At 43.6% G+C, this 26,681-nt stretch overlaps 2 protein-coding genes and 1 pseudogene across 2 annotated transcripts in view; 2 read left to right on the top strand and 1 right to left on the bottom strand.

Annotated features, from left to right (window-relative positions):
- LOC122738908 (bactericidal permeability-increasing protein-like) overlaps positions 1–18,207 on the bottom strand; it is a 95,253-nt gene extending 77,046 nt beyond the window's left edge. The window contains 2 exon segments of the mRNA XM_043980789.1: positions 16,740–16,885; positions 18,159–18,207. Of these exon segments, the coding sequence (XP_043836724.1) occupies positions 16,740–16,885; positions 18,159–18,207 (195 nt within the window).
- KIAA1755 (KIAA1755 ortholog) overlaps positions 1–26,681 on the top strand; it is a 109,881-nt gene that overhangs the window by 331 nt on the left and 82,869 nt on the right. The gene's annotated exons all lie outside the window — the stretch shown is intronic.
- LOC122738907 lies at positions 25,217–26,018 on the top strand (annotated as a pseudogene).

The following is a 26,681-nucleotide window of genomic DNA, read 5'->3' as shown; positions in this document are numbered from 1 at the left end:
TCATTTCCAGCTGAGGGAGGTTGGGAGGCTTCATAGGGGAAGGGTGTGAAGGAAGAGAAGGGTTTCAACAGATAGAAATGAGTTGGGAAGACATTCCAGGTATGGGGATCAAGCTGTGTGCATGAACAGGGGCAGGAAAAGAACAGGATGGGTTTAGAGACAGCTAACAGCCAGGTTTGGCTAGAATGTAGAGTGGGTGAGGGCCAGTGGAGTAAGGCAAGGCTGCAAAGAGAGTTGAGAGCCTCACTGAAGAATCTTAAATGCCAGGAGGAAAATCTATTGATATTGCATCCAGAGAACCCAGATTCGAATCCTGCCTCTGTGACTCGCTATCTGTGTTACCCTGAGCAAGTTACTTAACCCTCCTTTGCCTCAGTTTCTTCATCTGTAAAATGAAGGATTTGGATGAGGTGGCCTCTGAGGTCTATTATAGCCCTAGGTAGATCTAAGAGTGTGTCGTCTTCCATTCCAGGAAGCCACCAAAGGAAGGAAGCCACTTAGTGGCTACTACTATTAAGCAGCTTAATGACGTGATCAGACCATTATTATGGTCAGGAAGATTATTTTGGCAGCTGAGTAAAGGATAAACTGGAAAAAGGAGAGAATGCTTCCAGGATAACGAGCCGCTTGGCTTCAATGGGCATATCGCTGCTCAGCTTCAGACTACGTGGCATCACCAGATACCAGCCTGGCAGGCAGTCTCCAGAGACAAGGGGGCGGGTGAGGCTAATTTATTTGTAGACAGGAACTTGGACTGACATCGAGCCATTGTCATATTGTTGGTGTCGTCAGCATCCCCCATCAACATTTATGGTGTACCTGCTGTGTTCAGGGCACCGTGCAAGGAGCTGTGGAAAAAGACAAAGAAATATATGACACAGTCACTTCCCTCTACTGTCTTAGACTCAGTCAATAAGACAGGGTGTGAATTTGGATTGAAAAATAGCAAAATACAGCAACAGGTGCCCCGGGCTTGGGGGGAGGGGAAGGTATTGACTCTAAATTCAAGAGGAATTGAGGGAAACTGGTGCTTGGGACCTATATCCATTTATTGTTGCCAATGATCATATGGGAGCTCAAAGAAGAGAATGTTCACTGTGGGCCAGAGCAGTGGAGAAAGATTTCTTAAATAAAATGGGGCTTCATCTAAGAAAGAACAGCTTAGACTATGGGAGAGAGGGAGAAAGAGGAGAAGGAGCAGGGAGAGGGAGAGGAGGAGGAGGAAGAGGAGGAAGGAGAAAGGAGAAGGAAGGAGGAAGAAGAAAAGATGAAGAGACGGGAAAGAGAAGAGTATCCTAGGCAGGAGGAAAGGGAGTTGGATGAGATGGATTCTTCCAGCTCTCTACCTCTGATCCTATGAAACTAAATCCTAGAGAGGTTTAAGTGACTTGCCCAAAGTCAGCCTGTCAATGAGTATTTATTAGATGCCAGGTACTGTGTTAAAGTGCTCGGATACAAAGAATAAGGTGTGTGGGGGGGAGGGTACAATCCTTGCTCTCAAAGATCTCATGGTCTAATTGGGGGAGACAGTGTTCAGGGAGAACTAGCACCTCTGGTGTGGGGGCTTGCTGAGCCCTTCTTGGGGCTGCTCATCCACCTTTGGTGTCCACCTGCTTCACCCAACTCTCACCTGTGACTCCAAGAAGCTTTAGCATGTGCAGTAGCCACACCCCAGTAACCCTCTCAGTAGACAGACTAAATCAGGTTAAAGGTAACCAATAGGCCTCAAACCCACCAGTGAGTTAGAGGGCTGTCTACCCCAAGTGTATAAAGACTTTTCCCAGAAGAATGGGTGGATGAGAACAATTTGTTCCAAAAGCCATGAAGGCAACTGAAGTAGGTGCCATGGAGCACTAAGAACTTGGTCAGACATCGAAGACAGTAAGGTCAGCCACTGCACCCTGGGCCATCACCAGTCATCCTGACTTTTGTCCTGCCATGGGACTTTGATGATTCATGAAGAGAAGGTGAGGCCAATGACTTTGTTCAACTCTGCTTTACTTAAAGCCCATGATGTCATTGGTCTTTTTCAAAAGGAATGGCAGCGAGCAGGACAGTATGGCTGGCCAGTGCTGTAAAGGAGTATAGTGTTAAAAGACTAGAAAAGTAGGAAGGGGCCAAGGAGAGAAGAGCTTTAAGTACCAAAGAGGACTTCATATCGGGTCCTGGTGTTAGGGAGCTGCTGCCATTTATCCAGTAAGAGAGCCTACGGGGCTTTGCATAGGGCTACATACTGTAGAGGTAGACTGAAGCCAGTTCTATTTAAAATGCAATTCATTGTCATGTGCAGCCCTTTTGACCTCATTTGGGATTTTCTTGACAGATACTGGAGTGGTTTGTCATTTCCTTCTCCAGCTCATTTTATAGATAAAGAAACTGAGGCAAATAAAGTGAAGTGACTTGCCCAGATAGTAAGTGTTTGAGGCCAGATTTGGACTCAGGAAGATGTCTTCCTGACTCCAAGCCTAGCATCCTATCCTCTGCACCAGCTAGTTTCCCTGCGTCAATTCAGTTTTCAATGTAATTAAGTTCATCTCAACAAAAACTTTACTAAGCAACTATAAGCACAAGGCCCTATGCTAGGTCCTGGGGTTAAAGATCCCAAAGGTCAGGGAGCACCCCACCTGTCTTTCCAGCTTTATCTCATTTTACTTTGTTCTACTTCTCTGATTCAGTCAGTTTTGACTATTCTCTGTACCCATACCACCCCCCAAGCCTGCTCCATATAGACATGTCTTGTGCTCTCCTAGCTCCATGATTGTTCTCATGCTAGCAATCTGTTCTGGTCTCATCCTTCTTCTAGAATGTTAAATGATCTAACCTTGGAGATTTTCCCCAGTGTCAGCATAGTACATAGCAGGCACCTAAAATTTGTTGCATTTGTATTTATAAGAAAGGATGGGGCAGCTAGGTGGCGCAGTGGATAAAGCACTGGCCTTGGATTCAGGAGGACCTGAGTTCAAATCCAGCCTCAGACACTTGACACTTAACTAGCTGTGTGACCCTGGGCAAGTCACTTAACCCTCATTGCCCTCAAAAAAAATTTTTAATTTAAAATTTAAGAAAGGATGAAAAGTGGCACAGTCATTTCTTTCAAGAAGCTTTTGGTTTAATAAAGGAGATACACCATGCTCCCCCAAAATAATAAAAGACAGCCTGTAATGGAGAGGGGAGGGGAAATGAAGAGATCTAGACAGAATGTTCCAGGAAAATTTGAGGATAGCTCATTTTATAGCTGTTGGGATCAGTAAGCCACCTCAGTATTCTATTCAAGGATCACAGATACAGAGCTAGAAGTGACTTGTGGAGTACCAAAGGCATTGTCAGTATAAGAAGGCTGCTAAGGTCAGGGCAGTCCTGGGGTGGTGGGAGAGGCAAGTAGATGTTAGACACAAAGTTGGCCTCAAGGCACAGTCTGGTAAGGAAGGATGAACATGGAGAGTGGAACAGCTAGCACTGTTCAGAAAAATAAGGTTACCAGGAGCTAGAGAATTTGGGAAAGACTTCCTCAAAGAGGTTGGTCAGTTGAATCAATTCAACAAGCATTGATTGATCTACTATATTCCAGGCATTGCGATAGGCATTGGAGACACAGAGACAAAATGCAAACTGGAACCCCCTCAAAGAGCTAAATTCTACTAGGGAAACAATGTGTACGGAGATAAGTATATACAAAACATATCCAGAATAAATACAAAGTAATTTTGTGAGGACTGAGGGAGAGCACTGACAAGTGAGGGAATCCAGGAAAAAGCTTCCAGCAGAAGGTGGCACCTGAATTGTACTTGAAGGGAGCTAGGAATTCTGTGAGGCAAAGGTGAGGAGAGAAAGAGCATTCCAAGTAGGGGAGATGGCCTGCTCAAAGGCATGGCAGGGGGAGATTAATTCACATATGGGGAATAACATGAAGGTTGGTTCTGGTAAACTGATGAATAACAGGGTGAAGGGCAGTAATGTGAGATTAGTCTGAAAAGGTAGGACATATTGTAAAGAGCTTCAAATGTCAGTTTGGGAATCTTGGTATCAGTTTGGCAACTGTGTAGAAAATAATGACAATTGCTAGCATTTACATAGCACTTTACAAATAGCACCTCATTTTATCCTCACAACAACTCTAGGAGGAAGGTGCTCTTATTTCACAAATGAGGAAAGTGAGGCAGACAGAATGACTTGCCCAGGATCTCCTGGCTAGTAAGGGAAGGAGGTCAGAGTCTGACTCCAGGTTCAATCTTCTGTCCATTGCACCACCCAGCTGCCTCATATATTGGTTAGATTAGAATGGAAGAGGCTGGATTTGTTGTTTAGTCTCTTTCAATCATGTCTGATTCTTCATGACCCCATTTGGGGTTTTCTTGGTAAAGATATTGTAGTCATTTGCCATTTCCTTCTCCAGCTTATTTTACAGATGAGGAACTGAGGCAAACAGGTTAAGTGATTTGCCCAGGGTCACCCAGCTAGTAAATGTCTGAGGCAAGATTTGCACTCAGAAAAATGTCTTCTGGATGCCAGACCCAGCACTCTAGCCACTGCGCCACCTAGTGCCCAAGGGGATGATTGCAGGGAACCAATGGTCTAAATGAGAGGTAATGAAGACCTGAACTAGAGTAATGACCACATGAGTGGAGAGAAAGATATGAGTGATGTTGTGAAGGCAGAATTGACAGGACTTGCCCATTGATTGGCTTTAGAGTGAGGGAGAATGAAGAACTGAGTTGGACTCCGAGGTTGAGAACCTAGGTCACTGCAAGGATGGTGGTATCCACAACAGAAATAGGGAAGTTAAAAGAACAGTGGATTTGGTCATAAAGATACTAAGTTCTGCTCCACACACAAAAATTGAACTCTGAAGAAAGGCTAGGAACCAAGGAAAAGGAGAGGCGAGGAGAGGGCTTTCGGGGCAGAGCAAACTCCCCAAGAAGAAGAGGGAATGCCTATTTATCAAACAATGCAGTTCGGCTAGAGCCAGACAGTGGAAGGCCTCTAATGTCAAGCCAAGGAGCTTTAGGTTTTAGACATTGGGGAACCACTGAAGGTATTTAAGTAGGAGAGTGATATAGTCAGGCATTAACTTTAGGAAAATTAATGACAAAATCAGAAAATGTTAGCATTGGAAGGGACCTTTTGAGGTTGTGGGGCCGAATCCTCTCTTTTTACATATGAACACGCTGAGGCCCCATGAGATAAAATGATGTCTCATGGCTAATAAGTGAAACATCCAGGATGAAAATCCAAATCTCCTGATTCCAAGTGTAGTGTTTTTTCCCTCTTTAGCCTTTCATAGATTATTTGGTAGCATACTCAGGATCGATTGAGAAGGGAATAGACCAGAGTCAGGGAAACAGTCTGGTTAGGAAGACTAATATGAAACAATAGAAGCCTATACTAGCATGGCAGTTCAGTGGGAGGTAACTGGCTTGATTTCTATATTAAATAAAGAAGACAGAGTTTGAGGACTGTCTGGGAAAAGTGGGAGGAAATCTTGGATGACTTGGGATATGCATTATAACTACACTATCATTTCCTATGGTTTCTGATGGTCATTTCTGAGTCTGAATTCCTCTCAGTGCCCTCCCAGAGCAGACTTCAACCCCCCTCTCCTATGATGCCCCTCCCATCTCCCTCTTTCTGTACCAGCTGCTGCTGCCCACATGTTTACCAACTTAATTTCCCACTGGGACTAGGAAAAAAGGCAGCCTTGAGGTTGGGGCCAGGGGTTCATTTGAGGGCTGCTGTTTTTCCAGCTGTGGGATCAGTCTCAAGTTTTACAGACCAAGAGCTGGAATCCAATGGCTCCTCAGAGCCAGGGGAATGTCCTTGAAAGACAGCAGAATGAATTACTGAAGGAAGGGAATCCACAGCTGGGCTTCCTGCCGGGAGATGGGATGTTGGGCCCCCCCTGAGAAACAATCATTTTCCTGGCTCCCATTCTCCCAGAGCCCAGGATGTCAAGCAGCCTCCGTGATAACCTGTAGGGATGGGCTGTTGTCAGAGCACTGGGGGCAGACTTCAGAGAAGAAAAAACCCTTCTAAGTATTAGAGCTATTCACCAGTAAAATGGACTGCCTTGAGATTAAATGACTCCCTTTTCCTGAGGGTCTTCCAGCAGAGGCTATATGATCATTTAGGAGGAATTCTACAGATGGGATTCCTACTCAGATGTAGGGGGCAGGGCGGGGGGGGGGGGTTGGTTGCAAGACTCCAGAGATCCCTTCATCTCTGAGTTTCTATTATTTTATGGGCATTTTAGCTGGAGCACTCTGGAAATATGTTTTGTCACCTAACCCATTAGAGGCAGCTAGATGATATAGTGGATAAAGTGATGGACCTGGAATCAGGAAGAACCAAATTCAAATCAGGTTTCAGACATTTACTAGACCCTCAAGTCTAGTATTGTATGACCCTCAAGCTCCACCTCAGTTTCCTCATCTGTAAAATGGGGATAATAATAGTAACACCTACCTGAGAAGCATTTGTAAAGTGCTTCACAAACCTTAAACCACTGTATAATTGCTAGCAGTTGTTATTATGCCCATTGGCGTGGACTTCAGCCAGAGTAGAAGAACCTGATCAACTCTCCCTTTTAAATTCTCAAACTCAGAGAATCTTCATTCCACTGGCTGCAGGAAGTGACACTAATTTTGTCACTTTGTTTTCAAAATATTTTCATATCCTTGATCTTATTTACTTAGAAAACCCCTCTGAAATAAGTAGGAAGGGCATTATTTCTACCTGACAAGTGCCTGACAAGAAGCCAAGACACAGAGCTGTTAAATGAGGTTGAAAGAATGGATCTGGAGTTAGAGGATGCATCCAGTCCTGGTTTGGTCACTTACCACTGGTGCGCCCTTTGAAAATTAACTGCCCCTCTTTGGGGCTTAGTTTTCCCACTTTTAAAAGAAAGGGCTTGGCCTTTTCAGTTTTAAATTCTATGACCCTGTAATAGCCAAAAGAAAAAAGAGACTTAAGCTGGAAGTCTGAAGATCTGGGCTCTAGTCCCAGTTCCACCAATGACTCTCTGGGTAATCCTGGGGAAATGGCTTCCCCTCCCTCAGATTCTGTTTCCTCATCTATAAAATGAAACTAAATGATCTCTGTGGTTCCTTCAATACTAACATTTCTTGATTCTATGATTAAATGCCATCCTCTCTGCTTCCATCCACTCAAGGTGGATGTGATAAAAACCAGAGAGGCCTCTCAACAGAAAATCACAATAACCTTATTTAGAGCTGTAAAGAACACTGGAGATCTAACCCAGTTCCTTCATTTTACTGTTGAGGAAACTGAGACATTAGGTTAAATGACCTGCCTGATATCATAGTGCTGACCTGGAAATTACCCTCCTCTCTATTTACAGAAACCGTCTGATTTACCCTTCCCAATGTTCTGCAGTGCACCCCTTCCTCACTTTATCTAAGCTCACCCTCTTCCCAGTTCCCACGGGTTCTTCTCCTGATCTTTCTTCTTTCTCTCTTACTATCCTTGAGCAGACAACAGATTTTTCTGAATGGTTCGTCTCTTAGCTCCTTTATTCTGGATCTGTAGATCCTACTTTTCAGAAAGTTACAGAAGCTTAGAGGGGACCTCAGGGAATCTACTAAAATTCCTAGCTCAGTAGAAATACTTTCTCCGATATCCTTGACATGTGATCCTCCAGCCTCGGCTTGAAGATGTCCAATGATTGGGACCCCACTATCTCCTGAAGCAATCCATTTAAACTTCTGGGGCAACTTCAGTTGTTGGGAAGTGTTTCCTTACCTCCCAGGTTTGTTGTGGGAATCAGATGAGATATTGGTGAAGTGCTTAACACAATGACTAGTAGACACTTAAAAAATGCTTGTTCTCTAACCCTCCCCTGATATTGAGTTTACCAAGTTTAGCCGGCTTCTCTTAAGGTCCATCTTTTGGTCTTTATGGCCAAGTGGAACAAGTGTGATCCCTCTTCCACAGGCCAACCCTTCAAATATTTGTCAACAGTCTCCCCTAACTCTTTTCCTCTCCAGTTTAAACTTTCTCAGTTCCTTCCACTGATCCTCACTTTACATGGCATACAGCTCCCTCTCCAACCTGGTTTCTCTCCTTTGGACACACTCCATCTTATCAGTGTCTCTCCTAACATGTAATACCCAGAGCTCAATAAAACCCTTCAGGGGTGATATAAGCAGGACAGAGTTGTCTTCTCCAGGATTCACTTTTTTCCTAAGATTCACAGTGCTTAAAGACACATTAGTCTAAACAAATCACAGAACTTGAATGTAATGGAATATTACTGCGCTTTAAGAAACAGTTAATGTATTCTTTCTTTGTTGTTGTTGTTATACTATGTTGTAAAATTGCTTGTTTTACTCCATAAATTAAAAATTAGAAATTTTTTTTTAAAAGAAACAATGTGGGAGCAGCTAGGTGGTGCAGTGGATAGAGCACCAGCCCTGGATTCAGGAGGACCTGAGTTCAAATCTGACCTCAGACACTTAACACTTACTAGCTGTGTGACCCTGGGCAAGTCACTTAACCCCAAATGCACAGCAAAAAAAATAATAAAGAAACAATGTGAAGAATTCCAAGAAGCATGAGAAGACTTAAACGGACCGATGCAGAGTGAAGCAAGCAGAACTAGGAAGACAATGTACATAGTGACTGCAAAAATGGAAAGGCAAAAAATAAAACAAAACAAAAAAACAGAGCACAGTGCAATTATATGACCATCCTTGTCCCCTAAAGAAGAGACAAGAAAATGCACCACTCTCCCTTCTTTGCAGAGATAAGAGACTCTAGGTGTAGAACATTCCAACTGCTGCCAAACTCAGTGTGTTGGTTAGTTTTGCTGAACTGCTTCCACTTTCTTTCTTCACTTTGTTATAAGGAGCAGCTCTCCAGGTAAGGAGGCAGGAAGAATATATTCAGAAAAAAAACAATGTAAAAAAGAACAAAATATTTTAAATTTAAACACTAATTTTTAAAAGGCACGTTCTCCTACTAGATCCCATCTAGCTCTAAGTGAATCCCAAATTAGTTTCCATTTTGTTACAACCTCCCTCAACAATCCATTATCCTGTTTTGGTGAGGTCAATGTTTATGTTAGGGGGATACATTTGCCAGCATCTGTCCTGTTTTTGTGAGATCCAAACATTTTCCTGGCAGATTCTCTCAGCAGAATCCCCTCCCCAGACTTAAGCTAGATGAAAATCTAGCAAACTGGTACCATAAAAGGAAAGACAAAGAATTCCTTTGTACCTGCCCTCAGCCGAGCCTTGTTTATGAGCATATGGGTCCATGACACTTTCCCTAGATGTTTTTCTGAGCACTGTTTCAGACTAATTCTAGCACATTTAGAGGGTCAGGCTTCAGAAACCTGGGAACACAGACAACAGGCTAGAAGAAAATCAACTCTCTGGGCATAATCTGCAGTCTGTTATCTCCTCTTTCTGTGGAAAGCTTAACTTTGGCCCCTGCTCCAAGGCTTGTGCTCCTAGGATGGCCCACAAGGGGTTAATTCCATGTATAATTAGGCCTCCATAGTCTAAGGAGAGCACAAATAGCTAATTACACCCATCAAGCTGCTACTTGTGCTTAGAAATGAATTGATCCTGCAGGCAAAGACTCCAGCCCCTGAAAGCCCTGGGAGACTAGGGGAGGGGAGAGATGACTGGTGAAAAATGGGACCAATCATTCTAAGCCTTGCTCCCAGCACAAAGCATCCCCAGTCCTGCCCTAGAAACAGGGGCTGCTGGAGAGTAGAGTAAGAGCCCCTCCCCCTCCCCCACACAAAATCCAGTGTAAGTTTCCTCTCCTCTCTCACCCATTTTTGTGTTGCTGGTCTCAAAGCTAATCACTTCTTTGTGCTCAGCACATTAATGAGGCCTGCAGAGAATGCTTGCACTCAGCTACCATCCATCTCCTTCTCTCCACAGGAAACTGAGGCGGGGTGAGCTGGAGGCTTCCCATTCCATCCCATTAAGGGAAGACAGCAGCAGTATGGCCAGCCCCCCTCCATTCCTTATACCTCTCATTGGATGTCTGTGGCACCGCCACTCATACCCTTGTGGATAGGGGAAGGGGGGCTGTCAGTAAAGGCTGGCCTTCTTAAGGAAGCAAGACTGAGGGCTATTAAGTGGATGTTAGGTAGATCAGATTCCATTACAGTGGTGGGATCTAGGGGGTAAAACCCTAGGTTGGGAGTCCAGAAACTGAGATTCCAGGCCTCCTTCTGCCTCTCATTTGCTGTGTGATTAAGCTCAGGCAAATCTCTGAGTAACCTCTTTAGGCCTTATGTCCCTTCCCTGTTGAACAGGGGAAAAGACACCTGTACTAAATTTGCTCACAGAAGTGGTGGCAGGATCCAGTAAGAGGATGAAAGTGCTCTGAAAAGTTTGAAGAGGTAACAAATGTAAGAAATCTATTTAACCACAATGACAGATATCTCAATAAAGGCAAGCAGAGCCCAGATTTCAGCTGATGTCTCATGGCAGGTGGATTTCAGTTAAGGCCCAGGGAATGAATGCACTATTGGGATCAAATTGGAGTTGACCAAGGATTTTCCTGATCTGTTTTTGTGAGTTTCCTTTCTTTAAGCTGGCTTGATGGAATTACAGGGTGCAAATAGCAGACCTTGGGTCTGAAGAGCACTTCCCATGGAAGCGATCTTACTCTGGTAGCCCATCAGTAAGGATACTCAAGATTTAGCTGATCAACCCCTGTAAATCAATTAAATCTTCTGGATACTGGAGGTTAACTCTGAAAATGTTTCCCCCACATCCAACCTTTGATGTTAAAAATCTTGAAAAACAGAACATCTTGATGTGAGAAAAAACCCCATGTACTGAAGTTGGTTTCAGGAAGAGGTGGATTCAAATCTAGCTCTTTAATTAACTATTAGTTAAGGACAAGTCACTTAATCTCTTCCAGACTCAGTAAAATGAGGGTAATTGTGGCATCTGCTTCCCAAGGTTATTGTGTTTGGGTCTTTTAATGTTGCAGGGAATCTGTCTTATCATTCTAAATAGAAATTCTCCAGGTCCAGGAGAGAGGGGTCCCATCTCTGACTCTTACTGAAACTGCTGTGTCCAGAGTTACCAATGGTCTCTTAGTCTTCATTCTTTTTAAGCTGGGCATTTGACATTGTTAGCCATTCTCTCCCTCTGCCTATGCTCTCGCTCCTCTGAGTTTCCATGACGCCTCTCTCCTGGGTCTCTTCCAACTTGTCTGACTTCCCCTTTTCAATAGTCTTTGTTGACATCATCCACATCATGCCCCATAACTGTGGGTATCCCCTAAGGTTCCATCCTGGGTCCTCATCTCCTTCTATACTCTCAGTAACCTCATCTGTTTCCATGGGTTCAATTATTATCTCTATGCATAAGACTCCCAGATCTATATATTTAGCTCCAGCCTCTTTCTTAAAGGTCAGTCAGTTCTACGTCATCAATTGGACATTCCAAACTGGATGTCCTGGAGACATCTAAAACTCAACAATAAACTCATTATCTTCAACCCTTCCCCCCAACCCTTCCCTCTTCTGAACTTTCCTCTTTCTGTCAAAGACCTCAGTCCTTCCAATTTCTGAGGTTCATAACCTCAGTATTATCCTCTGTTCCTCACCCTCTCTCACCGCATAGATTCAATGAGTTGCCAAATCTTATCTACTTCCATAACATCTTTCTTTCTACTTCCATACCAGCTTTCTATTCATATAGCTACCACCTTAGTTCATTCAAGCCCTCATCACTTCTCCCCTAGATAATTGCAACAGCCTTATAACTGGCCTCCTTGCCTCATCTTTCTCACTCCAACCCATGCTACATATTGTGCCAAGGTGAGTTCCCTTAAGCAACATCTGACCATATTATTTCCCTTCTCAATGACCTCCACTGGCTCCCTATTGTCCTTAGGATCTAATAAAAATTCCTCTGTTTAGCTTTTAAATCCATTTAAAACCTGGCTTTAACCTATGTTTCTAATTTTATTACATATTATTCCTCTTAATGAATTTCAAAGTTTGGCCAAATTGACCTTCTTGTTAATTCTAACATGGGGATAATTTGTTTCCCATCTCTATACCTTTGTACATGAGGCAACTAGGTGTATAGAAAGCTAGGCCTAGAATCAAGAAGACCTAAGCTCAAATCTGGCCTCAGACACTTACTAGCTATGTTACCTTGGGCAAGTCACTTAACCTCTGTCTGCCTCAGTTTCCTCAAAGATAAAGATAACAATAGAACCTAACTCCCAGGATTGTTGTGAGGGTCAAATGAAATAATAACTGTAAAGTGCTTGGCACAGTGTCTGATATATAGTAAGCGCTATATAAATGATTGCTATTGTTTATTATCATTATTATCATTATTATTATTATTATCGTACAGGCTATCCCCCATGCCTAGAATTCAATCCTTCCTCATCTCTACCTAAGGAAACTAGTGATTCCAAGAAAGTTAGTTCAAAGGCCACATGAACAACCCCTATTACTAGTGTATCCTTCCTCCTTAAATTATGCTGCATTTATTGATTTATTTTGTACGTAAAGGGCATACTCAAAATCTGAATGTAGTTATAGCAGGTGTATTTTATATAGACATATAAATGCATGTTGTTTCCCCTATGGAAGCTCCCAGAAGGCAAGTACTCTTTCTTTTGTTTCTGTATACCCAGCAATTTGCCCACAGTATGCAATTAAATGCTTTTTGATTGATTGATTGATTGATTGGTTGACTGATTGATTGAATCACCTTTTGAACACCTGGCCATTTTTCTAAGCTCACTTCAAATGCCACCCCCTCCAGAAAGCCTTCCATGATTCCCCTGGTTAGAAACAACCTTCCTCCTCAAATATCACACAACACACAACATCAATCCATCAAATAACAACCACCTTGTTGTGTAACACTCAGATGTACTTTTAAAGGCCTTAGGATGGACAGAGGGGGTCATATCATGAAGAGCTATGTGCTAATGAAAACCTAGTTTTCCTGTCTTACATGGTTAGCTAGGCCTGGTCTTGGTCTTGTCTCTGCCAACCAGATTGTAAATAGTTTGAGGGCCAGGCCTATTCTAATTCTGCTCTAACTTTGTGACCTTGGCCAAGTTACTTCTAGGCCCAGTGACCTCTGGGCCTTAATTTCCTTTTTCTCTCATAAGGGATGTGGATTAACTTTGATGTCTTTTCTAGCTGTAACATCCCATGATTCTACAGCTTGTCACATAACCATTTAGAGCCTGCACTAAATGGTCTCTAAAGTCAGTTTTGGCTTTCACACTCTACTATTCTGTGAGACTCTGACCTCCAGGGTCAAGCAATCTCCCTTGTTTGTGTCTTTTCCAGAATGTTCCATTTAGCAAACATTTATTAGGTACCTACTGAATACAGAACACCAGCAGGGAAGATACAAAGTTTAGAAAAGGCTTGGTCCATTGCCTCCTAGAGCTCATAGTCTAGTGTCTATTAATCAATTGACAGACATTTATTAAGTGCTTACTGTGTGCTAGTAATAAAAAGAAATAAACCAAAGAGTCCCTGCCCTCAGAGAAGTTACGTTCTAGAAGAAGAAAGAAAACACACAGCTGTAATCCTCATCCCAAAGCCCCCTGGTATGGGACTCTCCTCTCATCAGTGGAGATGAATGAGCAGTGAGAGTGGCAGAGCTTGTCGATTCTCTGAGGTCTTCTCTGAAGCCTGAAGTGGTTGGCCTCTTCCATCTTCCCTCTGGAAACTGAAGCCAGAAGTGCCTGAGGCAACTTGAAGAACGTCTGAAAAAAACTGAAGAAGGCGGGAGTTTTCCCACTCTTGCCAACTTCAGCCTTCCCCTCATTCATCTCCACCAATGAGGGAAAAGTCCCATACTAATTGGACTAGGATGGCATGGCTATAATATGATGCATCATAAGTGAATTAGAGTTGGGGAGGGAAGAGGTATGTTGAATATGAGAGGAAAGGTTATATATCTTTATGCCTGCCTCCAGAGTAAGACTGGAAAACTAGAAGCAGATGGGGGGGGGGAGAAGGGAGCAAGCATTTATTAAGCATCAACTATGTGTCCAGCACGGTGCTAAATGTTTTACAAACATCACATTTGATCCTCACAAACAATCCTGGGAAATAGGCGCTATTCGGATCCCCATTCTACAGCTAAGGAAACTGAGGCTGACAGAAGTTAAATCATTTTCTCAGATTCAGTGTCTGAGGACAGATTTAAAACCAGCTTTTCATGAGTCCAGTGCTCTTTCCACTGCATCATCTAGGTGAGACAAAAGAAAGAGTACTTGCCTTCTGGGAGCTTACATAGGGGAGACAACATCTTCAGGAGTCCCAGACCTATGTGCTGACTCTCTTTTTTCACCAGAGTAGAGTAGAAAAAGGACAGTTTGGGGAATCAGAAGAAGTAGGTTCAAATCCTGCCCCTTCCACTCACTACCCCTCTGACTGTGGGCAAGTCATTAAGCCTTCCTTATCTGGTTTCACCTTTCATATCTGTAACATAATGGGATTGGACTAAATGTCCCTTATGGTCCCCTTTCATTTCTAAATCCATGATCCTTTGATCTTAGTTCTGTCTCAAGAAGAAGTTTGATATAGCGGGAAGAGTTCTGGACTGGATGTCTGGAGACCCCTTTGCCAATAACTAGATATATGACCTTTTCCCTCACTGGACCGTGTCTTCCTCTGCTATAAAATGTAGCAGTTAGACTAAATCAACTCTAAGGTCCCTTCCAGCTCTGATAATCAATGACTCAATGCTTAGTTTCAGGATTGAAATAACCACAATGAATCTATTCTGGCCAGCTCAAAGATGTGCTCCAGCTGGGGTGACTGGATGGCCCGTACAGCCTCACTATAGAGGCTGCTGTGTCTCGTGTCCCTTTGACCCCCTTTTCCCCACTGCCTTCTGCCCATATCCATACAGACATCTCCAAAGACACAATAATGACATAGATTCTGAAAACCTACTTAGCTCCCAAAAAATGCAGAAGTCTTGACCCCCTCTGCACACCCTTAGGGGAAAGAATGTAACTGGAACTTTGGGCCCTGAATAGTGGCTGCGTGCCATGGGAGGGATGACTGAGATAAGACAGGGAGGGTGAGAAGGACTTAGGGGCTGTGGAGCTAGACAGATGTTTGAGGGAAAGAGGATGGAGCAGAAGGAAAGAAAGAATATTGTAACAGAAAGGACAATAGTTTAAAAGGAGCTCTTATGTCAAGTCACAGGATGATAGGGCTTAGAAGACAGAATGTCAATTCAATTCAATGAACATTTGTTAAACACCTATGAATGTGCCAAGCAGTATGCCCAGCATGGAGTATCCACATCAAAGAAGGTGCTGGGCTCTGTGTGCAAAGCAGAATTGAAGCAGTTCAAAAGAAATGTGAGATGTGCAAATCTAGAGAATCCACCAGAGGTGTTCCCATGGACTATTTGTGCCCAACTTGAGGTAAAACATTCTGAGTTTGTATTGGTCTGATCAGCCACAGTTGGAAGCACTGTACCTTGATTTCAACGTAGTGATGTGATTTTGGTCCTCTTAGAGAACAGAGGACAACAACCACCACCATCACATACCAAGCATTGTGCTATATATTGAAATTACAAAAAGAGGCCAAAAACAGTCCCTGCCCTCAAGGAGTTTGCAGTTTTAATGGGGGAGACAGCATGCAAACAAATATATATCAAGCAAGTGATGTACAAGATAAATAGGAAACAATTTTTAAATGGAAAGCGCTAGAATTAAAAGGGGTTGGGGAAAACTTCCTGTAGGGGGTGGGAATTTAGCCAGGGAGACTAGTAGTCAGAGGAGAGGAGAGAGTGCATCCCAGGCATTGGGGACAGCCAAAGAGAATGCCTAGAGCTGAGACATGGAGTGTCTTGTTCATGAACAGCCAAGAAGTCAGTCACTGGCTCAAAGGGTGCTTGTTGGCTTTCCTATTTTCCCAAGGTTGTTGTGAGGCTCAAATAAGATAATGAAAATAAAGTGGTATAGAAATTTGAGCTATTATTGACAATCTTTATGAAGTACCTGCTATCCCAGGCACCATGCTAGGCACAGGGGATACAAATCCAGAAAAGAAATAGCCCTTGTCTTTGGGGAGTTTATGTTCAACAGCAGGCATATATCAGAGGCACATATGATAATTCAAGGAGGGAGAGAATGATAGCTAGGGAGATGAAGGAAGGCTTCAGGGAAGAGGAAACACCTGAGCTGACCCTTGAAGGGGAATAAGGATTTGGAGGGGCAGAGATGAGAAAGAAGTTCATTCTAAGCATGAGGTGATGGCTTGTGTGAGCACACATAGAAGGGATACATTTCGAGTTTGAGGATTGTCTAACAGTTAAGTTTTTGCTAGAATGTGAACTGTATGAAGAAGAGTGATATAAAATAAGGCTGGGTACCATAGTGGACGGGGCACTAGACTTGGAGTCAGGAAGATCTGGGTTCAAATCCTGCCTCAGACACTTACTAGTTGTGTACTCTTGGGGGAAGTCACCAGACCTCTCAGTGCCTCAGTCTTCTCATCTGTCAAAATGATAAAGTTGGATGCGATAGCCTCTAAGACCCGTCACCCTAAATCTACAGTCCTTTAAGTGCAGAACAAAATGCTGTGTGAGGCTCAAGAAGAGAGATCCTTACCATTATCCACTACAACCTTCATGGAGAGCTCAGCATTTGAATCAGTCTTTAAAGACCTCCTAGAAATCCAAGTGAATTTCCAAAACCTTCTAACAGGCCAAGTTAGAGTGGTGGTGCTTCCAAACCTCAGCCACACTGAGCAAAGTCACTGACGCTAGAAATTCCTTGGGAGTCCCAATCATCAGGAGGTCATGTGAGATAAGGCTGACTGCAGGTACTGCCACATCTGTTTCTGGAGCACCATGATGGAAAGGAGTCAGCTGGACAGAGACTAGAGAGTCGAGGGATTTGGGGGATGGAGGATTCCTGGAAGAAGGGGTCTGGGAAGGCTATGAGAGCTGTCCAAATCAACCAACATTTATTAAGAGCCTGCTTTATGCAGGATGCTGGGAGGACAGCTGAGTGTATTTATATCCTCTTTAAGTGGCCCCTCCTCTTCCAAGATTCTTGTTCTGGTCATTGTTACCTTTCTCCTGGACTAAGTTCAAAGGGATCATAGATCTGGAGCTGGGAGAGACCTCAGAAGCCATCAAATCCAACCCTCTCATTTTTTTCCCTAGATAAGGAACCCGAAGCCCAGAAAAGTTAAGTAATTTTCCCAAGGACACACAGTGGCAAAGCTGGATTAGAAGCCAGATCCCCTGAGTCCAGCACAAGGCCCTCCACAGTGCAGCTTCCTTTTTCTCACACTATTTCCCTTCGCATAGTGTATGTTTCAGGCAAACTGGACCTCTCTCCATCCCCCATTCTTGTCCCGCCTGGGTGCCTACGCTCAAGCCATTCCCTAGGCTACAAAGAGCTCCTCATACCCTCACTTTTGTAGTTCTTTCCTTTCTTCAAAGCCTTCAGATGTTACCTCCCCTACAAAGCCTTTCCTGCCCCACCCCAGACCACAGCTGGAAATGATCGCTCCCTCCCCAGATGTTTTTTATCCGGCTTTGTCTGGGCTTCTCCTTTTGAGTTTCTCCCTTAGACCAGCATTATTTGAGAATTTCTATTGCAGGGCCCATTAGATCATTAGCCCCCCTTGAGAACTAGGATTGTCATGGCCATCTTTGTATACTAGCCCCAAACTCAGGATCTTGCACTTAGAAGGTGTTTTTTCAGTGTTTGATAAGATCTCCTGGAAACCATACTCCCATGCATCACCTCTCCCAGAGTCCACTGAAATACTCCTGGCTCTGTCCCAGTGGCCCCTGAGGCCAGGCCCCAGCCACTGGAGTTGGGGCAGCTCCCCCAGGTGGTCAGAAGAGAGACTGAGTGCTTTGTCCGTCTGGTTCACATTCCCAGGGGGTGGGAGCAGCTGGGTGAGGGGGAGGCAGTTGGAATAACAAGCACAAAGCCTTGGGATTAGTCAGCGGATGGACTCAGCACTACATAAACAAGCCGGTGCTGGGTGGAGTACTGAGCACCCTGTGGCTGGACTGGGAAGGAGGCCCCAGAGCCTGCCAAGAGAAGGAAGCATTCAGAGATGGGATAATGGGTTGACTGTTTTGGCAACCTGGTTAACATGAGGGGTATATCCCTCCTTTCTGAGAGCTTACCAGTGCTGAGTGCCGGCTTCCACAGGTAGGCTGCCTGCTTCCACAGCATGAGTCACCCTCCTGGGGACAAGACTCGATTCAATTCAAGTGGACAAGCATTTATTGTATGCCTGGCACTAGAGAAGTAAAGAAAAAATAAAAACAAAAATAGTTCCTGTACCCAAAGAATGTTCATTCCACAGTACGTGACAGCGGATTTTCTCACCTATCCCCAAAGAGCTGAAAGGAATACTTGTGAGAGCTTGGTCAAATAACTTAACTCTGTTGGGTCTCAGCTTCCCCATATGTAAAATAAGGGGTTAGAACATCCTTTACAACTCAAAATCTATTATCCTATGATGATGCCTCCTGGAAACACTTCCTTTGGAGTGTGGGAGAGCCCCCTTCCCAAGAGTTTTCTACTGTTCTGGTTTATTTATTCATTCATTTGTCATGGGGCCCAGAGTACCCCAGAAGTTCTCTGGGGTACATCAAGGAATCTTCTCCTTGAGAAACTAAACCAGAGAACAGATATGCCTAGAGACATAAGTGGAACCAGATCAGACTGAGCTAGCTTAGGGACCTCCACCCTTCATTCTGGTCTCCTTTACCCCTGGGGAGATAAGATTAGGTGTGACTGCTTCTTTTGTGTTCTGAGGAGATGACTTGAGAGATCAGCAGCCACCCCTCACCCAACTCCTCTAGCCACCACCAGTGGGGGATGGTCCTCCCTCACTAAAGGAACTTTCCACAGGCAGATGGTCATTCCCATCAGTCCCCTATAAAAGTACCTACCAGCCTCCTGCTCGAGGAGATTGGTACCTCAGAGCCATGTGCTTTGTGGCTTTCTCCCCAGGAGAAGTTCAAGGATTTCTCTTGGTTTCCCTTCCCTTCCCATGCCCCTAAATAAACTACCATCTTATTCTAACTGCTTTTGTGTGCAAGAGGGTGTAATTCTTTAAAGAGGAATTCCTCAGAACCCCTAACCCAAACCTGTACCCCATTTTCCCCCATAACACATTCAACAGATAAGTTTCTGCCATATTCAGTGGGGGAGGAGGGAGAAGATGCCAAACAGGACCTGGCCTTCATGGAGTTTATAGTGTATTGATCTCAACTGACTATCTACTCACCTGAGTAGATAGAGAGCTGGCCTTGGAGTCAGGAAGACCTAGTGCTGTCTTTAAATGTGTACTAGTTGTGTGAGTGACTGGAAGCAAATGTCTTAACCTCTCAGTATACCAGGCAATTATCTAACACTAGAATTTGTAGAATAGATGCAAGGGTAGAGAGAGTTTCCTCACCAGGATTTCCTTCACCAATGAAATCAGAGGATTGGTTCCAAGCCAACCCCTTCCCACCCAACCAAACCAAGCCCACTTATGGTAACTTCCCTTCAACTCTGCCTAAGTTTGAAGGCTTCAGTAGAAAGTATTCAGATTTTTTTAATGTATTAATAAAACCAAGATGGTGCACTGGACTGAGAGTTAGGAGACCCCAGTTAGACAACTGCATGATACAATGGAAAAACTTCACACTGGCTGTGGGGTCAGGGGACCTAAGTTCAAATACTTCTCTGACATTTGCTCTTTGGTCTGTCTCCCACTCCGCTGAGAAAGGCAAGTTCCTAAAACTCCTCAGTCTCAGTTTCCTCATTTATAAAAATAAACAAGTTGGACCAACTGGCTTTCTCTGAGGTTCCTTCTCACTCTAAATTTATTATGTTATGAATCCTGGCTCTGCTATTTATTATTTGGGTGACCATGACACCCTTGCTGCTCCTGACTTCAAGTGTAAAATCAGAATAATAATATTTGCCCTATCTACCTAACAGGGTCATTGTGAGGAAAGTGCTTTGCAAGCATTTTTTTAAAAAAACATTTAATTCTGAGTTCAAGAAAAACCTGGGCATTTCCATATGCAAAACAGAACATAAAAAAGCATTGTATATGAGATAACAAATCTCTATTTCATATAGCTTGCTTTTTAAACATATATAAGTTCACCATGTTAAAACTTTTAAAACTGTCCTGCTTGTCTGTGCTCCTTTCTGAGTTGCCTTCTAGTCTCTTCTGTGCATTAAGTAAAAAGTTTCACTGGCCCTCTCTCTCTCTCTCTCTCTCTCTCTCTCTCTCTCTTTTTCTTGGTACCACTCTTATTAGCTCACTCTGCTTCCAAAATTATTGCCCACCACCCATTTTTTTTTGTGGGGCAATGAGAGTTAAGTGACTTTCCCAGGGTCACACAGCTAGTAAGTGTCAAATGTCTGAGGCCGGATTTGAACTCAGGTCCTCCTGAATCCAGGGCCAGTGCTTTATCCACTGTGCCACCTAGCTGCCCCCCACCCAATTTTAAAAATAAGAAAAGCCATTTGTAACAGATGAGCATAGTGAAGGAAAAACAAATTCATCTAGTGGCCATGTCTAAAAAATATATGTGGAAGTTGAAATTTGTTTTGCTGTTTACTTTTCCTTCCTCTGCAGTATCTTCCCTTTTTTCCACCCCTATGTTTCTCTGGACTCTTGTGTTTACATTTCAAAATTTGTACTAGGCTCTAGGTTTTTTCATCAGGAGTATTAAAAAAATCTTTTACCCTGTTAAAGGTCCATTTTCTCCTGTAGGATTATATACAGCTTTACAAATTAAATTATTCTTAATTTTAAGACTTATAGTTTACCTTTTAGAATGCTGAATACTAAGCTTCCTCTCATGTTTCATAGAAGCTTCCAGGTTTTTTAGGAGAGGGTTGTGGGGGTTTTTTGTAATCCTGAGTCATTCCTTGGTTCTTGAACTTCTTTATGCCTATTTGTAGTACTTTTTGCTTAACCCAGAAGATCTGGATTTTGTCTATAACATTACTGGGTACTTGACTTCCCCTACAAAATTGAAGTCATTCAACAAAAGTTACCAATTATCCCCTCCTCATTTTACATCATCCAAGCAGCATTTTCTCCCGACTATCTCTTCCTTCATTCCCATCTTAAATAAATAGACATCCCTTCTCCTTGCCAAGGCCAATGTCTGCATGTGTACCCTTGATCCTATCCCCTGACCTTCTTCTCCAGCAGATTGTTTTGACTATGATTCTACTGTCTTATCTTTCTACTGGCTCCTTCACTGCTGCCTGTTTCCTCAATCCAGAAAAAAACCCAACCTTTACTTGATTTTACCAGCCTCTCTAGATATTGTCCTGCATTTCTCTTCCCTTTCATGTCTAATCTCCTTGAAAAAATGGTCTACATAAGGTGCCTCTACTTCCTCTTCTTGCACTCAGTTCTAAACTATGCAATCTGAATTCCAACTTCATCATTCAATCTCCAATTATCAATGATGTCCTGGTTGTCAAACACATGGCCTGCTCTCAATCCTCATCTTTCTTTTTTTTTAAAATGTGTTAATTTTTTTTGGTGGGGCAATGGGTGTTAAGTGACTTGCCCAGGGTCACACAGCTAGTAAGTGTCAAGTGTCTGAGGCCGGATTTGAACTCAGGTACTCCTGAATCCAGGGCTGGTGCTTTATCCACTGCACCACCTAGTCACCCCAATCCTCATCCTTCTTGACCTCTCTGTAGCTTTTGAAACTATTGATTACCTTCTTCTCCTAGATACTTTCTCTAGGTTTTGGTGACTCTGTTCTTTCCTGATTCTTCTCCTATCTGACTGCTCCTTCCCAGTCTCTCTTGCTGGTTCTCCATCTGTGTCATGCCTGCTAGCTATTCATGTCCCCCAAAACCTGTGCTGGCCCTCTTCTCTTTTCCTTCTATTCTCTTTCACTTGGGGATCTTATCAGCTCTCCTTTGTTTAATTATTATCTCTGCACAGATGATTCCCAGATCTATATATTCAAGCAGCCTTTCCTGAGCTACAATCACAGATTACCAACTGTTTTGGGGACTTCTCAAACTAGATATTCAGTAGTCCTCTCGAGTTCAATATGTCCAAAGCAGAATTCATTATCTTTTCCCAAAATCTTCCTCTCCTCTGAAATCCCCTGTTACTATTGTGGACACAACTATTCTCCCAGTCATCCTGACCCACAAACTTGGTGTCATCCTCATTTCATCGCTCTTATTCACCTCACATGTTGAATCTATTACTAAATCTTGTCATTTTTATCTTTATAACATCTCTCATATCCATTCCCTTTCCTCCATTCACCACCCTAGTTTACTCTAGTTCAGGTATTCATCACTATTTGCTTGCAACAACCTTTTTTTAGTCTTCCTTTCTCAAATCTCCACACACACCCCCACTCTAATCCATCCTCTACTCTGCTGTAAAGGTGATTTTTCTGAATTTTTGGTCTGATTATGTCAACCTCCTCTTAATCAATGACCTCTGGTGTCTCTCTCTTACTTTAAGGATCAAATATGAAATCTACAAAGGCTTTGGGTGTCACTGTTGTGAGTCCCAAATGAGGTAATAGATGTAAATCACTTTATACACTCTAAAGCACTATAGGAATGCTAGCTGTTGTTATCTTTTTTTTTTGGTTACTCACAGTTGACTTAACTGACCTGAGGAGAAAACCTAGTGGAAACATAACTGTTTTCAAATATTTGAAGGGCAATCATGTGGAACTAGATTTGCTCCAGTTGGTCTCAAAGGAGAAAACCACAAGTAGTGGGTAGAAGGTGCAAAGAAGAAAATTTAGGATTGATGTTGGGAAAAACAAGTGTATAATGGGCTACCAGCTAGAGGTCTTCTAGCAGAAACTGGACAATCACTTACCATGTGTGTTATAGTGGGGATCCTTTTGGCATATGAGTTGAACTAGATGCACACTGAAGTCCCTTCCAATTCTTTTTTCTGTGATTCTGATGTTATGATTCTGTGTTTCTAAGGTTATGAACTTGGATAACTAGAAAAATTGGTGATGCCCCCAAGTAGCAATAAGGAAGTTTAGAAGGGATGGGGTTAGTGAGGAAGGTAATGAGCTCTGTTTTAGACGTGTTTAGTTTGAGATACCCACAGAACATCCAGAGGAAGTTATCTAATAGGCAGTTGATGATGTATGATGGTAATTAACGAGATGGATTAGGGTTTAGGTATTTAGAATAGGATTAGATATTTAGAAATGGGATTCATATGTATAAAAACTATTGTTTGTCCCTCATCCTCAAAGATGACCATGGCATAACTTGCAGGGAATTGGATTTAAGTGTGCAAAGTCCCCAGCTGACTCCCTCTCTCCCCCAGAACCATCTGGATCCAGTGGCAAGATATCCATCAGAATGATTGGAGATGGCCCCAGATGTTTAAGGCAATTGGGGTTAAGTGACTTCCTCAGGGTCACACAGGGAGTAAGTGTCTGAGGGCAGATTTGAACTCAGGTCCTCTCAACTTCAGGGCCAGTTCTCTATCCACTGTGCCACCTAGCTGCCCCATGTATAAAGATAATAATTGATAATGATTGAATCAATGGATACTGATGAGATCAGAGAGAAAAAAGAGACAGGAGAAGAGAATACCCTACAAAGCCTTGGGGAACACCTTAGGATAGGAGAGCAGGATACAGGTGATGACTCATCAAGAAAACTGAGAAACAATAGTAAGATGACCTGGGAGAGAACCAGAAAATATTGGCATCCTGGTAACCAGTGACTGAGAGAGTGTCCAGGAAGGGAACCTAGTATCAAAAGTGGTTAGTTGTTTGTTATCCTTCATTCTCAAAGAAGACCAAAATGGAATCACTATTTTGGGGTCAAGATATAGTATATCTGACTGTGGCTTATCAGACCAACATGAGCTCAGAAGGCTGTACTACAGGTTGTCCATAGGAACATTTGGAGTGGAGATGTCTCTAAATGTGTGCATCTCATGTTTCTTTTGAGCTGCTACAATTTTGCTTTGCTCATAGAGCACAGCACCTTCTTTGATGTGGGTACACCATGCTGGGTGATCCTGTGTCAGTGTCTCCCTTGTCTCACAATCAATTCCAAAGCTCTTCAGAGAGATCTTGAAAGTATCCTTGTATCCCTTCTTCTGACCACCATGTTAGCACTTTCCTTGCATGAGTTCTCTGTAAAATAGTCTTTTAGGAAAATGAATTGTTTGGTGTTTAAACAACATGGCCAGCTCATCAGAGTTGCACTCTCTGCAGTAGACTTTGAATGCTTGGCATTTAACTCAAGAAAGGACCTCAGTTTCTGGTACCACATTTTTCCAGGTGATCTTCAGAAGATTCAAATAGAAGCATTTCAGTTTCCTGGCATGGCACTGCTAGACTGTCCAGGTTTCACAGGCATACAACAAAGAGGTCAGCATAATGCCTCTGTAGACCTTCAGTTGGGTAGGCAGCCTAATACCTCTTATCTCCCATACTTCCCTTCAGAGCCTCCCAAACACTGAACTGACTCTGGCAATGTGTATATAAATCTTATCGTCTATGTGGATATCCCTGGAAAGTATACTGCCAAGGTGAGTGAACTTATCCACAGATCTAGAGAGGTCAAGAAGGATAAGGACTGGAAAAGGATAATAAATAGCATTTAGCCAGGAGTGTGTCTGCTGTCAGTTGGGGCTGGAGTGTAAATAATTTTTGAAAGCAACACGGTGCAGTAGAAAAAGCACCAAACTTAGGGGAAAACTAGGCAGTGCAGTGGATAAAGCAGCAACCCTGGATTCAGGAGGACCTGAGTTCAAATCTGGCTTCAGACACTTGACATTAGCTGTGTGACCCTGGGCCAGTCACTTAACCCTCACTGCCCCACCCCCCCCCAAATAAAGCAACAAACTTGAAGTTACTGGACCTGAGTTTGAATTCTGACTACTATATACTACCTTGTGAGCTTGGGCAAGTGACAACCTCTTTGGGGTCCAGTTTCTTCACCTATAAAAATAAAGTGTTGAATTAAATGACCAATAAGATTCCTTCCAGTTCAAGCTCTATGATCCTAGGATTCTATTAAAAGAAAAGGGAAGGGGGAAAAGAAAAAAAGACAGAGGAGATAAATGATCATTTGAGGAGAGAGCAGGATCCAGTGATAGTTTTTAAGGATGAGGTAGGTAGACTTGAGCATGTGTGCCAGCACCAGGGAAAGAGTAGTAAGGGGAATAGTAAGTAGAGAAAGATTGAAGATGAGAGAAGAGGTAATGATCATGAGGACAAGCTCCAAAAGAAGTTAGATATCGGGTGAGGTCTGAGGGGAGCTCGGAGGAGGCATCCGGGTAGGAGCACCCAGCCGGAGGCCCTTTGGCCAAGCTGTCGGCGCCCACGTTCACCGTTCACCATGTTATCAGCAGCTCCCTCAACAGCTTCCGCTTGGAGAAGCGATACAACCGCGGCCTCACTCTGGCTGAGTTCAAGTGTAAACTGGGGCTGGTCTTGGGGAGCCCGGCCTCCGCCCGGACCTTGAGCTGTACACTGCCGATGATCGCTTCTGCATGAAGTTGGACCAGGGCGACGCGCTCTTGGGTTTCTACCCCGCGGACCACGGCTGCAGGATCCCCGTCATTGACTGGAGTGGGGCCAGTCTGGGCAAATACAAGGACCTGTCCTAGGTGGAGAAGTAGATCTCGAAGTCAACCTATGAAAGCAGACCTGACTCCGTATGCTCCTTCCTGAAGCGTAGCAAGATGGGCAGATTCAATGAGGAGGCCCAGGTCCAGGCCATCGGGGTGGGGAGCTGCTGCCAGGTGCAGGCGGCGGGCCAGCCCACCAAGCGGGGCGCTGTCATGTATGTGGGACTCACGGGTTTCAAGCCTGGCTACTGTATTGCTATTCGCTACGATGAAACACTGCGGAAGTGTGATGGAAGTGTGAATGGCAAGTGATACTTTTGAGTGCCAGGACAAGTACAGCGCCTTTGTCAGACCGCGTGCGGTAACCGTGTGGGACTTCCCAGAGGAGGATAACGGACTGGAAGATGATGAGATGTGACCCCACCCCCGGGGGGGTGGGTGTTAAACACTACTGGAGGCGGGTTGGCCCCTTGGACGCAGCCTCCCTTTCTTCTTCCCACCCACCCGACTGGGCCTTTTCTGCCTTCTCCATGTCTGTGGCATATTCCCTCTTCCCTTCCCTATCTTGAGTTGTATTTTTTTATCTTATTTTCCCTTTGGCTCTTGTGAGGTTGTGAGACAAGTGAATTAAATGTCTCTGAACCTCTTGGGGAAAAATGTTAGATCTCCCTATGTCCCACTGGCATCTCACTCAACTCATCCAAAACTTAACTCCTTATATGTGTCCCCACACCCACCCCTATTGCAAACTTCCCTATATCACTAGTCTTCCAGTCACCCAAGTTAACACTGGTTTGTCCCTGAATCCTTCCTCTTCCTTATGCCTCACATCTGATCATCTGTCAAGTCTTGTCAATTGTTTACCCAAAAAAATCTCCTATATCTTCCCCTTCTCCCCATTCACAGGACTGTTACCTTAGTTCAGGCCCTCATCACTTCTCCTTGGGATTATTACCCTGTCTCCAATCCTTCAACCTGGGAGCCAAATTAACAATTCTAAAACACATTGCTGACTATCACCACTTTAGTCAAAAGCCTTCTATGGATTCCTACTGCATCTAAAGTCGTAGAAAAATTCCAC

Source organism: Dromiciops gliroides, chromosome 2 (assembly GCF_019393635.1).
Source record: "Dromiciops gliroides isolate mDroGli1 chromosome 2, mDroGli1.pri, whole genome shotgun sequence".
Lineage (NCBI taxonomy): Eukaryota > Metazoa > Chordata > Mammalia > Microbiotheria > Microbiotheriidae > Dromiciops > Dromiciops gliroides.
Note: the sequence above shows the minus strand (reverse complement) of the source record. Positions and strands in the feature narration are given on the sequence as shown.